The sequence below is a fragment of the Pteropus alecto genome, unplaced genomic scaffold, assembly GCF_000325575.1.
Source record: "Pteropus alecto unplaced genomic scaffold, ASM32557v1 scaffold21, whole genome shotgun sequence".
Lineage (NCBI taxonomy): Eukaryota > Metazoa > Chordata > Mammalia > Chiroptera > Pteropodidae > Pteropus > Pteropus alecto.
In genome coordinates this window covers 2,138,304-2,156,066 of record NW_006436282.1, presented here as the reverse complement: position 1 = coordinate 2,156,066, position 17,763 = coordinate 2,138,304, and the positions used below count along the sequence as shown (strand labels likewise).

Sequence of the window (17,763 nt, the reverse complement as noted above, 5' to 3'; positions counted from 1 at the left end):
CCATGTAGTTCATTTTCTCATTCTATTTGTAAATATTTTCTTGTTTTTGTTTAAAAGTGAGCAATATTTTTGATATAATTATTAGTTTAGAATTCTATATTGAGTTAAATTCTTAAACAGTTAGGTAAATATAAGTTTAAAATTTAGTCCACACCTGGTTTGAAGTGAGGAGCTTCCCTGCCTAGTTTTTCGAATCCTTTCCTCCCCTGTTAAGCCTCTTGCTCCACTCTCATGTCCTACCTCTACACAGAGGAAGGGAATATTTCTAAACCTTAAAAGTCACTGAGGGCCACTGATAAATCAAGCAGAGATCAAGAGGACACCTTTGCATTTCCACCTGTTGCCCTACTCCTCCAGAACTACACGAAATGACTAAGAGAACTTTTTCTTGCTGGAGTTTCAAAAAGTTTTCAAGTTTAGAGGAAAACTAAATTAAAATGCTCCTTAGAAGATTAAACTTTTAAAAAATAGTTCACAGTAATAACTTTACTGTTAAAGATCTTATAGCAGTAGATCTATTAAAGAAGGTGCTTTTTAATGTACTCAGTAGATAAGCAATCATAATAAGATCTTTGGGGGAGAAAGGTCTTATTTTACTGGCATATAGTTCATTATTGGAATCAGGCTTCTGATTCATAGTACTAACCAATTAAGCAAATATGTTTTCCTTCCTGCAGTGAGGCCATTTGGCACTCATACCATTGTTAAGGACATAAAGCTAAAAGAAGATATTAATGAAAAGGGAAATGTATTTTTCTCAAATTAGTTTCAAGCAAATTAAACCTAAAACTGCTTTGAATGTTGGTTCAGCACACTTCAAGCCAAGGAGAATAAAAAGAGTAGGATGTTTGTGAAATTGCTTAAGAGCAAAGATTTCAGTTATAATTCAATCGAATCAAACTCTTTAATAATGCAACACCTCTTATTTGTGCCCTACTGATAAAATATATTAAATTCTCGAATTAAATAATGGTCGTGAGGGCTGCAGCTACCTTCAGTTAATGCAAAGACCAGCTCTGTAATTGACAAGAGCTCACAAAGAGAATGGGCAAAACAGAATCTTGAATGAAGAAACTAAAGAAATGAAATAAAATATACTAATATCCAAATAGCAGACTCTCCCTTAACTGCTAAAAAGAAATTCCACAATGAGCCTTCTTTCAATAGAAGTATGAGAAACTGAAATTACCTACAAGTTAGCAATACTTAAGACAGCTTACCCCGCCAAGCCCAGGGGGGCCAGGAGGACCAGGTGGGCCAGGAGGGCCTGGGGTACCGTCATCACCATCTCTGCCTGGTGGGCCTGGTGGCCCCTGTTATGTAAAAAGTGAATTAGGTCAGGATTAGACAGACCCTGAAGAAACTTGTAAGTGAAAACAGATACCTAAGAACATGTGGTAAGATCAGTTGTTCAGACCTTTCAGTGTGCAAGTCGTGTAGAAATTTAATATGACATATTAGTCACTGACTGAAATTCACTTACGACATGGATCTATTTTAGAAGGAGGTTTTAATAACTGAAATACAAAGAAGACACCGGACAGGGTAATTCTTCTAGGAAGAGTACTATCTCAGCCATTGAATGTTAATTCATAAGAGAGCTCCAATATCCAAATATAGAAATTATAGCTAAACTTTATGACTCTATAAACTTCATATGGTTAACTGTGCACAGCGATGTGCTATATATAGTGATTGTCAGTTTTTGACTGTGATGAACTTATTCAATTGTTTTGGTATGTGAGAATAGTATCATAATTAAATATGATAGTTAATAAAGTAATTTTATCGCATGGTAGAAAATCTGTAGGATTTTCTGTAGGGCTTTTTCATGATGTTGTTGAAGTAATTTAGTGACATAATGCTACCTCTAATAAATTGTTTGAGTGGGCTACATTTAAGTCTCCACTTCCTGATAAATAGAAGATATAGGTATTTACATATTGGCAAATTGTCGTATAATGCAAAACCATGTAGTTATACATGCCAAACAGGCATACCGGAGAGATAAAAGCATACCATGAATAAAATGTAAGCCTAATTTGCACATTTATGAATTTAGATAGAGATATGTTGTTGACCGCTGTTTCACTATTATTCCCAGGCTACATAAGAGATCTTACTTGAAAAGCAAACAAAACGCCTTAAAAAGAGAAGGACTGTGTAGTGGTAGGTAGATACATTTTCATTACGTATGTGTTGGATAGGTCAACTAAAAACAAAGAAAGAGAGACCATGCAAAGAATAAGGCTGTCTGTAATAGTTTTGCTTTTTGGGAGGATAGTCTTGACCTGAAAAGAATATTGATTATATGTAATAATGCTCATTCTCCTCTTCTGTAAGGCATTATCTGCTTAAAAGGTGGTGCAATTATCTGGATACATAATATTCTTATAAATTGGCAGTCTCCTGTAGTTTCTAATATGTAGTTATTCAATTATGGGCCAAAGCCCTTTAACAGTTCAAAAATTACACACCCTTTCTCCGCGTGGTCCTCTATCTCCGGTTGGACCCTACAAGGAAGATACAAACAGCACAATTCTAAGTGTCTAAGCAATTTCCAATGAGCGAGCAAAGAATCTTGATAAAAATTAGTTAGCAAGACTGATCTAACCACAATGTTATTAGATAATAGTTATAAAAATGGCACAATACAATAGATAAAAGCCTATTGTTCTTATTATAATTACATGTAATTTTTTAAAACTGGAAGATTAGAGGCTATAGTCTCCAGTCATTAGGCCAACATTATAACTACTATTTTTAGAAAGATGATTTCTGTGGAAAAAGTACCATTTTGTTACATCATTAACAATATATTTATATAGTTAAAGCCCTTTAATATAAACTTTCACCTACTATCTATAATTGACATAATAGTCATTCCATTTCCAGAATAAAAACAAGTCTTTTTTTCTTTAGTATGCAGATCACCAATTTGTAAAATATAAGTGTAATTAGAGAGGTTTCTGGAAGATAATAAAACTTTGTTATCTTAAACATCAAAGCTACTTTATGATTTAGCTAATGCATATTCATGTGGGCAAATCTTGGCAAAGTATTTTCCATCCATAGTCTATTATAAATTTAGTTAAATTATAAATTATCACTGATTATTTCAGATATTATGGAGTATTGGACTCTTACCTTTCTTGCAGTTGCCTAGAAAAGAATAAGTAAATGATTATTATGAGGAAAAATTTTAAAATGGCTCCTGTTTGCATGTAGTATACAAATATACCTATGGAGTATATATATTATTCATTACTATTATCTTACTATTTCAAAGCATGACTTTAAATTTTACAAATAAATAAAATAAAATATGTACAGAACCGACATATATACTTATCTGTAATTATGCCTCAGGTTCAACTGAAGAGCTAAGAATTTGTTCATAATACTCTTAAAACTGATTCCAAGGGAGTGACAAGCTTCTCTAGCTCTGTGATGTCTTCTGTTTTGTAGTAGCTGCTGCTAAACTCCGAACTTCCACTGGGTTATTTACTTTCTATTTTTTATGGTTGCTCTTATGAGAGTGGTCGTCTTTGGTAGCCCCGCCCATTTTGGAATTGGGGTGGATACTTTCTAAGGCAGCCAGAAAGCTCCGACTACCATAACTCCTGATTTTCTTGGGAATCCAGGTTGGTCAATACCAATGTAGCCTCTCCTTCCAACCCCAAAAAGACGTTACTGTGGCCAAGGCAATCAAAGTATTAAAAGAAAATTCTAAAAATAATTTTACTTACCTCTTGTAAAGCTGTAGAAGAAAGAGGAAAACAGGAAATAATTATTAGTATTATTTCATTGACCAATAGCAGTGATTATCAACTAGATATATTAGTCTACAAAATTAACTTACCTAATTAAAGGACCAACTGTGTTTTTTTATTATGAATATTCTAATGACTTGGGAATTATGCAGGTCGAAAGTATGGCAGGGATCAGTAGGGTAATTTGCATGCAATATTAACATGTAACTATATTTTGAATCAAACTGTTATTTGCTATTTTGTAAACCTATGAAATATTAATGTGTCTGAAGGATATTTCTAATGCTTAGTAATTAAGCTGGTAAATTGCACAGGTAGACCGCTGAATGTGAGCAGGACTAGTACATTGATGAGGAAATAATTTATACTTTAGATAATTTTTAATACTTAAAAATCTAAAATAGGGGAAATTTAGAAATGTTACTAGAGTAGACTTTTTAAAGTAAAAATAAAACATTAAAGTTAGTGCTTCACTGAGTTTGTATCATTCTTAATGTCCTGTTTCAAAAGGTCTAATTGGCAAATTAGTCACTATGAGAGTGGATTCATTCAGACATCTGAAATTTTGCTTTAAATTGGTTCACTTAAATTAGGTAAGGTCATTTTACCAATATGTATTACTTTGGTTCCTTAGAAGGAATTGCTTTGTATAAACAGAAAAACTGTGGATTAAAAATCATCTTGAAAAACAATAGGAAAATACACTAAAGTTATATCTCCTCCTTTGCCATAATTGCTGTAAGTTCTTAAAACTGAATTCCTCTCCTATGGTATAAAAATTACAGGTTAACACAGGATATAAGTGTGGTCAAGCTGGCAACAAGATGAATCACCCCTAAAAATTGTTTTAATTAGGTGGTCAAGAAGTATGTCATTTGGAGTGAGAACATCTGTTGCAATAGTCACAATTCAGGAGAGTAAACCACATTAAAGGGCAATTTATGAGAATTACTTTTAAATCAGGAAAGTGGTATGTTTACTTAATTGTGTTTTTGCCTGGACTTGATTAATGGAAGTCCTTATGATTTTGGAAATTTGCCTTTTAATTACTCAGATTGAGCCATTTTGAAGAATGCGTGTTTGGTAACTTTTATTCCAGACCATAGGTTGGCTGTTGATCAGAGGATTAGTTGCCTTTTGTACCTTCAAACTTCCCTAGGTCTGTTTTCATCTTTTCTCTAGGAGCCAACTCTTTCCTCCACCCTCAGATCTCATTTTACAAAAAAAAAACTTGATAATGTGAATTTATTCAATGCAGTTACTCCTTAGTATCCACAGTCTGTATACTAAAAGGAAGGAAGAAAATACACAAAAAAATGCATCAGTAATGATGCAATGGTAGACACTGTGGTATGCGGGTGGAGCAAACTTTTTGGAGGTTGGGTGAGGCCAGACACCCCTCATACTCCACCACATCAATATCTTTGGTCATTAGGAAGCCATTTTCAAGACAAAAGGGACTGATTTTTTTTTCATTCTAGCTTGATATGGAAGTCTAGTTATAAAACCTACAGCTGGAAAGTGGCCTTGGAGTCATCTAATCTTGATCCTGCATTTTAGTATATGTGCTGCCGAAGCGAGCGCACTGTCCTGCATTTTAGAAAAGGCTCAGTTTGACTTGCCCAAGGTCACATAGCAAAAAAGTGGCAGATAAGTGGGAAAGACATGGGTCTCTCGAATCTCAGATTGGTGTTGATATTTCCCAACTTGCTGTGTTCAGAATGTCTGTTACCGGAAACATGTTGAAGAGGTAACTCTCAGGTTCAACAAAAGACAGAGAAGATTTTAGTTAAATGTTACCATTTCCATGACCAGATAATGAATTGAGAAGCTAATTTTACTTTTCAGAATGTATCCATTCCAAGTAGCATCCATTTTCCTTCCCAGAATACACTGACTAGCTACTGGAAATGGCTTCAATCAGAAATTTTTTTCCCTATAAACCTATAGAATCTTCCATTAGTGTTAAGGCCTGGTCCCCTGTGCTTTCACTGTCCTCACTCCAGAGGGCGCCTCATAGTCGTCGTGGTCATCATCCTCATCATCATCATCCTCCAGACAAGTCTTGAAACACTCAGAAGAGAAAAGCCCTCAGGGGGTGAGTTTTATATTACTAAATTAGAAGGCTTTCTAAAACAGGCACCGAGCTTATCAAGGTGGGCATCCGTGCATTTATGGGGCCTGTTAGGGGAGGCCCTTGCCGTCCTTCATCACATCAGTTGTTAATCTCTCATCCATATAGAAGAGCCTTTCTGCTCCCTTTGAACTTCACCAACCGGAGGATCCAGATAAGTTATGTTTCACTCTGAGTTCAGAGAAAAGTTCCCTAACTTTTGGCGAGAGTTGGGCCTTTTATGTTTTCATTTCTAAGGTAAGTTATCTGTTTCTTATCAACGCCGGCGTTTCTCCACACGCCCGAGAGCCTTCCCTCCAAGCTGCACCTCGAACTTAGTTTTGAGTTTTCCTTTTTCAGACCAGGGTGCCCACCCATCTAACCTCTCTCCCTCGTCATCTGCCCCAAACAAGCTGAAGGCACTTACATTGGCATGTTGCTAGGCACGAAGTTACTGCAAGCAGCAACAAAGTCCGCGTATCCACAAAGCTGAGCATGTCTACCACTTAGACATGCAGACTCCTTGTGTCGCAGAGCCCCTGGGTCACCGGCAGAGGTATCACCTGGCGGGCGCAGGCATGCAGTCGTGGCCAGTACCTCCAACTTAGCCGAAACCTCCTGCCGCCTTGGTGCTAAAATAATAAAGCCCGGATCTGCCCTATTTATACGGCCAAAGTTTCCCTGGCCTGAGGGTGCCTCCAAAAGCGCTTCCACCAATGGGAGGGCTGGGGCTGGGGGCCCAGGCAGCCACAGCTGGGAGGAGACTGCGGGGGCGCAGAGGAGGGAGCGAAGGGGGGAGGGACGTGGCCACGGGGCTGGCTTCTTAAATTGGTTCCATTCTTTTTGAGGACGTGGACACTTTTGAGGCTTTCGAGGGGAAACTCTGACTCGCTGTCTGCATACCTCCGCCCTCCCCATCCCCCCGCCCTCCCCCATCCTTTCCAAATTTGGAAACACTTTTGGACACGTCGGAGCGCTCTGCAGACACCGACGTGGGCAGTTTGCAGATCTCGGGGTAGTAGGGCAGCTGTAGAGGGGACAGGAGCCGGGATCAAAGCAGGAGCTGTCCAGCCGGCCTCACCTTGTGCCTTGCGGGCCACCGGCAGGGCGGAGGGGGCTCGGCGGGCGCGGAGGGGGCAGGGGAGGAAGGAGCGAGGGTCCGGCCGCGTGGCGCAGCCGGAGGCCGCCCTCCCCCGCCCCCTCCAGTCCGCCTCTCGCCCCCACCTCCGCCCCTGCATAGCTTTTCGCCAGCTTTTTGTCGCTTTGGGCGTGTGAGCGCCCACTTTTTCAGCAGTAACGCGCGCTCCTCTCTCTCTCCTGGCTCCAGGAGAGGGTTGGTGGGGGCGGGAGGTGGTCTGTCTGTGGACGGTTAGCTTGGAGTCCTAGGACACCTACTGTTGGGGGGTGGGGTGGGGCGACGTGGCACCCAGCAACAGGGAGGATAAGCTTTGCGCACACTAGACCAGCCCAAGCCATTGGCAAGCTCTTCCTCCTCCTCGCTTCCCTCTGCTGAGGCCGATTCTCAACCAACCGAGGCTTTGGGGATTGCGTGACCCTGAGAAATGACTGCAGCAGATCGACCTGGACACCTCTCTTACGAGATCTCCTTTCTGAGGTTCCGCGCCCTCTTCAGATTTCCAATCTCCCCCTCCTTCTTATCAGATGCAGACTCCTTATCTGCATTTGCTAGACCCATCCGGAGCCTCCCTCCCCCGCCACGATCCCTCTTGATCTCGCTGCCCATTCACTGACACCCCTCTTACAGGCAATCAAACGCTCAAGCATCTTCCTAGCTTCTTCCTAACTCCTTCCGCAGCTTGGGGGAACGCCTGCCCATCTTTAGGAGCTTCTAATTCGAGTTTGAGATACCGTCTGTCTTCTCTGGTAACACCCCAAGCAGCGCCCCCATCAATGTAGATGTTAACTCCCCAATGCTCAACCTCGTTGTCCCCTTGCAGCCCCATCCCACCCTCTGCTCCCCACCAGGGAAGGGAGGAACTGGGGCCTTGACCCTGAGATACTGAAGCTGGGAGGCCAGAGCTCCTGAGAACTGCGAAATACTGAGTGCAGTCAATTTCAGCGGATGGCCCTTTCCCAGCCTTTTTGAGATGTCATTCTGGGCCCAGAGGAAAGGCTACGGGTCTGAGGCTGTGCTTCTGCTTGCCCAGCACCCCCAGTGGGGCAGCCATGGATTACTCAGAGCGCCGTCCTCTCCCAGAAGTCAATGCAAAAGGGGCATCTTTAGGTCAGTTCCGTCACCACCAAACAGAAATCGAGTGGGCTATAGTTCTTTAAGAATCTTTTTTTCTTTCTTCCCTCATCTTTTCCCTCCTCCATCTCCTCCTCTTCCTTTTTTTTTTTTTTTCCCTGTTGGCTATAATTTAAGCAAGAATTTCTACCTTAGTTAACTCATCAGCAGGTGCTTTAAACCAAAGGGAATGAATATTCTTAAACTGGTTGCTTCCTCTAAACTTAAAAACAAAGAAACGAAAAGGTTAATGGAAATAAAAGCTAACAACCAAAAATTATAATAAACTCTTTTTTTTATTCTAAGTAAAGGAACTGACTTGGGAGATAACTTCGGAAAACTTTTTGAAATAACTTTAAGTGAAGTAATTTGAAAGGATATCTGGTCAGTTCTAGGAAGGTGTTTAGTAGGAGGAATCAATCTACAGTCAAATCTGATCATTTAAATTGTAGAACAGTTTTTGGAAGTGCAATTAAAATTTCTCTTTTAGCATAAAAAATGTTCAGCTAATTTTTTGAGAATTAGAAAACTATGAGTTCAAGCACACTTTTATAAACTTAAAGGAAAAGGAAAAAACATCTCTGCAGAGTAAACTGATAACTTGAAATGCATTCCTGGAAACTGATGCAAATACCAAATGCTGCCGGGCTCCCTCCCTGCTGATGTGGCAGGATTTGAAGTTTGAAGCAAGCAGTTGTCAGCGTTGGTGGGAAGCCCTGAATCTAGCTGGAACAATGAAAATGGAGAAAACTGATGGGAAATTTTTCTTTTTTAAGTGGAAGACAGAGTCCAGTTTCAGTAGTTTTTATACATTACTTTGATGCTCTCTTTCTCTTACTCATCACTCAATGGGGAAAATAGTGTTTGTGTTATAGAAGGAATTCTTTAATATTTTTATTTAGGTCTCTGTTTCATATTTTGTGCTTCCAAACAGTGAGAAGCTTTTTGTGTGAATGGGGTGGGGCTGGGAAAAGAGCTGACCCGAAGCCTAAACTAAGTGTCCTGAGTGGCTGTGATGGTGCGTGTGAGTGTAAGGGAAGCCTCTGTGACTGGGGGCAGGGATGGGAATATGGGGGATGGAAAGGTTGGAGACTGAGTAGGAGGAGCAAGAAGGAAGGGAGTAGAAAGGGGTAGAGATTGATAGTGGAGGTTGGAAGAAGGGAAGCAGAGATCAAAGACTTCTACTTTTGGCCTCCAGGCAGTTAACATCTGGGTTCCTTTTCTTGCATCATTCTCTGTTGCAAAAAGGATGATCTCTTCAACTCCCTAAGACCTACAGATGACAAACTAGACCATACTTTATAATATGGGAAGAGAATGGCTAGGAGTCTGGCTGCTGCAGAACAGCCTGAAAAGGCCATACTTTTATTTCTTTTTTTGATCAAAGTAAACATCTGACTAAAGTCTCCTTTCAAACATTTATTAAGGATTCGCTCTCTGGAAAGCATTAATACTACACTCATTCTAGTTCTAGCTCTAATTGAGTTGGTTGTCAAACAATTGTTAAGTAGGTATTAGCTGACGATTAAGGTGGTAACTGAAAAGGTTTGAAGGCTGGCCTCTCAGTGTGTATTTCTTTGGAAAACATAGAGATTCCTGCCCTACGCCACATCAGTTGGGTTATTCACTTCTTGCTGATTATTTAAATGAGATCGGATATATATGTTCACTCAACTAATATTTAATGTTGTGCCAGGCACTGTACTAGTTGATGGGTATATAATTGTGAAACAGAATGACATGGTCATTGCCCTTAGATGGCTTATAGTCTGTTGGAGGATAGAGAAGTGTGTGGGGAGTATTGTGATGGGGGGTACAGGGAGCTGATGTGTTTATGGGAGGATTTCGGATGGACATCCAATCTAGAATTAGGTGGGTGGAGTCAAAGAGGGCTTCCTGGAGGATGCAACAGGCTCAAGCCTTAAATGTGACTAGGATTTCAAAAGGATGGGGACAGATCCAGGCACAGAGGTGTGAGAAGATTTAGTAATTTTGAGTAATGGAAGTCTTTTAGCATATGGGATTGTGGAGGGAAGCAGGGAGAATAGAGGAAGGAACCAGAGGTGAGATTGATGGGTTTTCCAGGGACCAGATCAAACAGCACTTTTTAAGCTGTATTCTGGTGCTTGTATTTTCTTAACTATGTCATGGGGAGTGTTTGAATGATTTTAAACACAGAAACTATGTAATGAGAGAGTGCTTTTAAGAAGAAAACTTTGACTGCATTGTAGAGAAATGATTAGAGGAGGAACAGAGTGGAGACAGAAACCGGTCAGGAGGCTTCAGCAGTATTTCTGAAGGAAAATGATGGTGACCTGGACCAGGGTAGCGCTGGTGAAGTGGGAGAGAAGTTGGTGGGCTTTAGAAATATTTTGGAGCTAGAGGCAAAAGACTCTGGTGTTTGGTTGGGGGTAGGGTGAGGGAGAAGAAAGACTTGAGGGACATCATCGGGTTTCTGGCCTTAGCCACTGGCTGCCTGGAGGTATCGTCTATCAAATCAGGAAACATTTGAGGAGAGGAAGGCTTGGGGTAACGAAAGGGAGGATAGAGAGGTTGAATCTGCATGTGTTCAGTTTGGGGTGATTGTGGACCATCGAATGGGTAGGTCTTGTAGGTGATCAGATATTTAGATCAAGTTATACTTGACCTAGACTTATGGATAAGGGAATCATGAGATTACTGATATTGTTCCAGTGGAAGAAGCCCCCCAGCCTGTATGCATGCATGGAAATAGACAATAATAAAGCCTAGAACTTAAAACCCTGAAGAGCTGCAGTATGTAAGCAATAGACAGAAGAAGAGGAAAATTCATAAAGGTGACTGAGAAGGAACAGCTACATGAGGTGGAAAAAAACTGTAGTGTCTCCAACACAGAAAGCAAGGGAACAGATTTTTTTTTTTTTGTGGGAGGAGAGCATAAGTTTTTTGGGTGCTGAAAAGTTTCATATGTTTCTGAGAACTCAAGTAAAGGCTAAAACGATTACATAAACTAGCAACCTGGAGGTCTCTGTGACCTCGCTGAGGGTGGTTTTAATGAAATGGAATCCAGCTGACAGAAAGTGGAAGAGTGAGGTAATAAACACATCAGAGAAGGGCATCATTAGGAGATCTCGTTGTTATGCAAACATCAGAGCGCACTTACACAAACCTTCGTGGTACAGTCTGTTACTGCAATTGTATGTACTATACTTTTATACAACTGACAGCATTGTAGGTTTGTTTCCACCAGTGTCACCACAAACACGTGACTAATGCATTGCACTACAACACTGCAACAGCTACAACATCACTAGGTGACAGGAATTTTTTTAGCTCCATTACGATCTCTTTAATTAAATTTATTCAGGTTACATTGGTTAATAATATATGAATTTCAGGTGTACCTCGTTATAATTTGATATCTACATGCTCACCACCCTAAATCTAGTTTCCATTATAATCTTATGGGACCACCATTTTACACGCGGTCAGTCGTGGACCAAAATGTTGTCATGTGGCGCATGATGATAACAGAAGTCAGGAGGGCGTTGGGATGTAGGTTAAGGGTGATGTTAGGGTTAATATGGAAGAGAATTATGCATGTTAGAATGAGACCGTTGAAAGCAGATGTTTAATCTCACTCCATTTTAAAGACTTCCATCGAAATGTGCTTTTTCTGCTTTAGGTTTCCTGCATTTTACCCTTCCTCATTTGTTTTTTAATATTGAAGCAATGTGTACCTTAGTGCTTGCAGATTTTTTTAAAATTTGGTAATAAATGATCAATTTTTTTTTCAGTAGTTCCCTTTAAAATGTGTAGACGGAGTTAATTTATCTCATAGTGTATGAATCTCAGTTTAATCTGGGGAATTAACCTGAGATTTAGTGCCCCATTTTTCAAGTTTAGAAATATGAAATAGACAATTCTCAAGTATTCTTGTACTCATACAGATTATATGGATATAGTTGTTTTTTGGTATCTTGTTATTGACTATCTCATAGTCAAAAGTCTTTAATTCCGAGAGACATATTAGGGCATACAAATTTCAGCTTTAAATTAAGTCCACCTTTTTCTTTGATTACATTTTTTCGGCTAGTTCAAAATTCATCCTTAAATTGTAGAGCGTGAGAATGATGATGCATTCCAAAAGTCCACTCCAGCTTATTAGAAGTTTGGCTGGCTTGGTTTCCAGGCTCATATTTTTCAGTTCCTTTCAAACAGCTGGAAGAAATAAGACTTTTATTTCAGTTGCAAAAAAGGTTCTGAGTGTTGGTAATTGACTAATTCACCCATTAAGTTGAATCAAGATACTTGTTCTTTGGTTCCTATATTACATATAGAAAAAGAATGATAAATACTTAATTATATGATACCATATTTAGAATTTATATAATTTGTATTTCATCTTTTAAAAATAACTAGCAAATTAAGTTAATGGTATTATTGGAGAACTCTTTAAAGTATAAAATTTGATTTTGGCCTTTGGAATTTTCTACTTGTATGAGCAATCTTCCAGTTAGTTAATGTGACATCGTAACTACCTATTATATAGTGTGCTAAGTATTGTGCCAGGAATTATTCATAAATTATCTCAAACCTCTAACAATCATGTAAACTTTAATCCGGTGTATTTTATTACTCTCAATTTTACAAGCGAAAAATCCCCTGAGACTTAGAGAGATGCAGTGACTTGTCTAAGGCTTCCCAGATATCTTAGAACGGATAAAGTCCCTCAGTGGTACATTTTTAAAATGCCTTGTACTTCTAATATCTAGTATCTATCACAATGATAATGGATTAATTAAAAAGAGTTAATTGTTCATTGACTGGCTTCACTTGAACACAAAGTCTTCAATAGAGATGATGACTATTTTATTGACACTTCCAATCCTGGATCCTAGCATCGTGCTTGCTGAATAATAGATGCTCAACAAATATTTACTCAATAAATAAAGACTGATTTGGCATGACGTAACTGGGGAATATGGAACTTAAGTGTAAATTCTGGTTATTTTTTTCATTGATGGTTTACCATTTAACCTGCACATTTTAAAATTTCTTTTTATTGGTAGGTAAGAGTGACAATCAACACATGAAATTTGAATAACACATGAATGTATTTTAACCAAGTCACCCAATAGTAGCAGCTAATTATTCCTTGATATTTTCTAAGCATTTTATTTTATTAATTCTAATTTATGAAGAACAAGGCGATTGAAGAATTTAAAAAAGCTAATATTATTAACAATTAAAAGTCATGAAATTTTAAAGTTGGAAGACAATTTAGATATCATCCAAATCGTAATCACAAGTGTGTGAAATCAGGATTTATTTTTCTATCATATTTCTCAAGTCTGGCGGATGTCAGATACACAACAGGTATTCAGTAAGTTTTAGTTGCATGAATTAATACATTTTACAAGTGAGAAAACATGCCTAGAGAGATTATGTGAAGAGTTGGCTTACAGTAGGCCTGTAACCAGGGAATCTCCTGATTCTCATTCTCTGGCTCTTTCCTTTACATTTAAATAATGTCTAGCATTTGTCTGGAATATTTTGCAATATTTAACCTTTACAATAGCCTGGAGATTAGTTATTATGTTACAGAAGAGAAAATTGAGTATCAAAAAAGACCGGGTGGTAATCACACACTAGAATATATAGATGTCAAACTATAATGTACACCTGAAAATTATATGATTGTATTAACCAATGTTATTTCAATAAACTTGATAAAAAAATAAAACTAAATAAAAAAAAGGCACAGGTTTTCTCCAGATCAGTGGTTCTCAAAGTGTGGTCCCCAGACTAGTAATATTAGCATCACCTTAGAACTTGTTGGAAATACAAGTCGCATGCCCCATCTCAGACCTACTAAGTCAGAAACTGGATGTGAGTTAGCGGCAATCTGTGTTTTTTCACCCTACAGGTAACTTAGTATTGAGGAATGTGACTGTTATGGTTAACTTGAAATAAATCTGAAATTAACATCATGGAGAATATATGTGAGCATAATAAGATAAAAAAAAGTGGGAGAACACAGTTAAGAAAATATTAACTCTTTTTCTATTCTCCTTCACTCCAAAAAGCCCCCTTAAAATCGATTTTGCTCTCTATTTGTTGACCTACTGCTTTTTTCTTTTTTTTCTCATTTTTAAAAATATAGTTTAAAAATTTTCAATTACAGTTGACATACAGTATTATATTAGTTTCAGGTGTGCTTAGACATTTATATAACTTACAAAGTGATCACCCTAATAAGTCTAGTACCCATTTTTGCTGCTGCTTTTCTTGATTCTCCTTGGTTCAAGGGGATGGATAGCTGAACATTCTGAAAGGCTATTAATTGTTCTTTATTTATAGTATTTATAACATCAAAGGAAGACTGTTTTAATCCCTTTTTGTTGATCAAAACTCTTTTTATGGTTGAGTAACGTAACATCTACAGTGGAAAAATGTTCCAAAGGATATACATTAACTCTTTGAGAAAGCCAAGAGTGATTGGCCTAATGGTTAGAACTTTGTGTTAATGAAATCTGGTTTGTCGCCGCAGTTCCCTTATGGATCAATGAATTTCTCCCTGTTACATTCTTTGGAATTCACCACTCTGTGGAACTGGGACATAATTCCCTAGGTAATTAATTTTCTAATTAAACATTTCAGGTGAGACAGGAAGAATTTATAGTTTACTGCAAATCCATTTATTAGTTATTCTAGAAAATGCCCCAAGGCACAGATAATGTTTGGAACTATTTTATCTATATATTGACATCATAAACATATGCTTCTACTCCCCATAGTTCCCATGTCATGTTTTGAAACTTGAATAAAAATGGCACTCCAGAGCCTTAAAATGGACTTTCATTTTGAAGTACCCAAGAAAGTAAGTAAGGAAATAGATTTTCTTACTTCACTGTTTCTTCCTGTCAGTCCCTGCTGGGTTTTCTGACAGGGTCCTTATTTTACAACTGCGGCCTCTTAGACATATCTGCAGACCCAGTCCTTTGCAGACTCTGGAAATAGGTCCTGTCCTTGTGAAGGATAAATTTAAGAAGCTCCAGTTTTAGCATTTTCTAACTGCCATTCATTGGATTTCACTCTGGGGCACTGTTCTTTTGTCTGGGTTTCGTATATCTGAAACTCAATCTGAATTTAATAACATTCTTATAGCATACCTTCTATCTTCTAGCTCCTGAGTTTCACTTTTGATAATGTGCCTGTTTCCTCTATGATTGGCCTTATTCACTTGATTTACTTGTTCATTGGTTCACTCACTCAACAAATATACTATTGTATATGCAAGATACAATAGAGAAAACGGGGCTTGAAACATGATCTTGGCAACCATCATTTTATTGCCCTTTCCTGACACAGTGGAGGCTAGAGTCCTGTCCCCAGACTTCAGCACCATGTCTCTATGTTCATGTCTGTTACTGTTGCAGACTTGCCTGGCTGGATCTGCCATAGTGCTTCCCCAGGGCTCTATATTCCAGCACCTGTTCCAACACCTGCATTCCTTCCTGCAGGACTTCACTGACGGCAGTCCTGGCTTGGCCCAGTAATACTAGTCATCTCTGTGCTTTCTCTGCTTCCGACTTCCAACTATTGCCTACAGCTGAATCCATTTGTGCTGTGCCTGCTCCCGGTCTCCACTTTTCTCTCAGAATCTCCATCTGAGAAAGGAGGATGGGTTTTGCCAGTTCCTCTAGACACATCTTGTTTTGGGTTGTATGCTCAACAAACAATGATGACGTTCCAAGCATGTGCCAGGTGCAAATGAAGGGATAAACAGAGGGATAAGATATAGACTCCAAGCTCAGAAGATGTCACAAATATAGTTGATCCTCCCCAATTGCAAAGATAAGGAGATATTTTAGTTTGAGGTACTTAAGATTTTAGGGGGAAAATAAGGTCACAGAGGGACTAAATGCAAACCCTTATAAATCTTTGTACAATCTCTAAAGTAGAATCATCAAGGTGGAATGCTAAGTAAGGAGAGCATCAGTGGCATTTTTCATGTCTTAAATTACTAATGATGGTTATGGTACAATTGCTTTCCACTTACCATTTCTTACTCAATAGAAATTTCTCAGGGTCTTTCTTCTCTGCCATTTCAATGAAATGCCCATAAATTTGCTTTGTTTCGCTGAAGCAAATATACGTATGAAAGAATTTCCTCCTGTATCTGCTTCTTCATCCAAATAGGCAAGTCCTTTCTGACTTCATGATCTGAAAGTGTTGACTCTGAATCTTTAGTGTGAAATAATTCCCCAGAGCACATGCCATCGGGCCTCTTCCACAACAATCACTCCCCTCTTTCCTTGCAGCTGCAGGAGTGCCATTTTAGGGTCTTAGTTTGTGTCTCCTCGAATTCCCTTATTTCCTAAAGCTTCAAGACAAAAACCTCTGTTAGTGCCATGCCATCTGCTTTCCTTTCCTTTTTTTTAATTCCCAACACCCAATTTCTTCTTCTAATTATCCCCAACAAGAGTGACTCATAATTCTTACATACTGAAACTAAGATTCTTGTAGTTGGAAAAAAGGTATACAAAACTCAGTTTACATATACTGGAATCCCTTGCTTACTAAAATTTGAAGTAGGTGCAATTCACTAATGAGGAGGGGTTACTTTACCTAACAGGAGAAAATAGTGCATTAACTCATTCAAACAAAGATATTTTGCATTTATTCAGTGAACAATGTATTAACAAAGTCTAAGGAAATTCATAAGGAGGATCAAAGAATAAGAAGTACCTGCTTCTCTTTGAGAATGTTGAGTAGGTGGAGAAATTTGCCAGGCAGAAAAAAAGGAAAATCCTTTCTAAGGAGATGGTACAACATGTGAAGAGGCAGGTGACATTTATCATAAGCTGTACTTAAAAAATAATTAATGTTATCATAATTTTCCTCTGGAATAGTGATTCTCAACCCAGGCTGATTTTGCCCCCAGGAGACATTTGGCAATATCTGGAGACAATATTTACTGTCCTGACTAGAGGAGGGTGGTGTGCTACTGATGTCTAGTGGATAGAGGTCAGAGATGTTGCTAAATATCCTATATACACAGGACAGATTCCATAACACGTAGTTATCCCCCTCAGATGTCAATACTGCCACTGCTCAATAAGATAAGTTCCATGAGGGCTGGGACCTAGCCAGTCTTATTCACCCCTGCGTCAACAGGATCTATCATGGTTAGAGGCAGAGCTGGTACTCATTTCACATTTGTTGAGTAAATGGAGGCATGAAAGAAAAGGAGAAATGTTTAAGGAGGGAAAATACAGATGGTCCTTGAATAACATCTTTTTGTTCAGTCATTTTGTTATAACATTGATGAGAAAAACAATTGATTCCCTGTCCGGGCCACTGTCTGTGTGGGTTGCTGTTCCCCCCATGTCTGTGTGGGTTTCTCCGGGGACTCCAGTCTCCTCCCACACCTCAAGGATGTACATGGGAGGTGAACTGGCATGTCCACATTGTCCCAGGTATGGGCGTGAGATGGCCCTGCAATGGGAGGGCATCCTTCCCAGGGTGAGTTCCCACCTGGCCCCCTGAGTGGCTAGGGCAGCCCCCTATCCCCACCCCCATGACTCTGAACTGGAATAAGTGGATTGGAAAATATCTTCCTTGTTTTTATTCATCTTTCTTAA

General features: G+C 39.0%; 1 protein-coding gene across 1 annotated transcript in view; it reads right to left on the bottom strand.

The window, feature by feature from the left end:
* The window catches only part of COL1A2 (collagen type I alpha 2 chain), a 34,506-nt gene extending 27,987 nt beyond the window's left edge, over nucleotides 1–6,519 (bottom strand). The window contains 5 exon segments of the mRNA XM_025046944.1: nucleotides 1,190–1,313; nucleotides 2,478–2,513; nucleotides 3,148–3,162; nucleotides 3,750–3,760; nucleotides 6,314–6,519. Coding sequence (XP_024902712.1) covers nucleotides 1,190–1,313; nucleotides 2,478–2,513; nucleotides 3,148–3,162; nucleotides 3,750–3,760; nucleotides 6,314–6,383 — 256 coding nt within the window. The 5' untranslated portion in view covers nucleotides 6,384–6,519.
* Nucleotides 6,520–17,763: the final 11,244 nt, after the last annotated feature.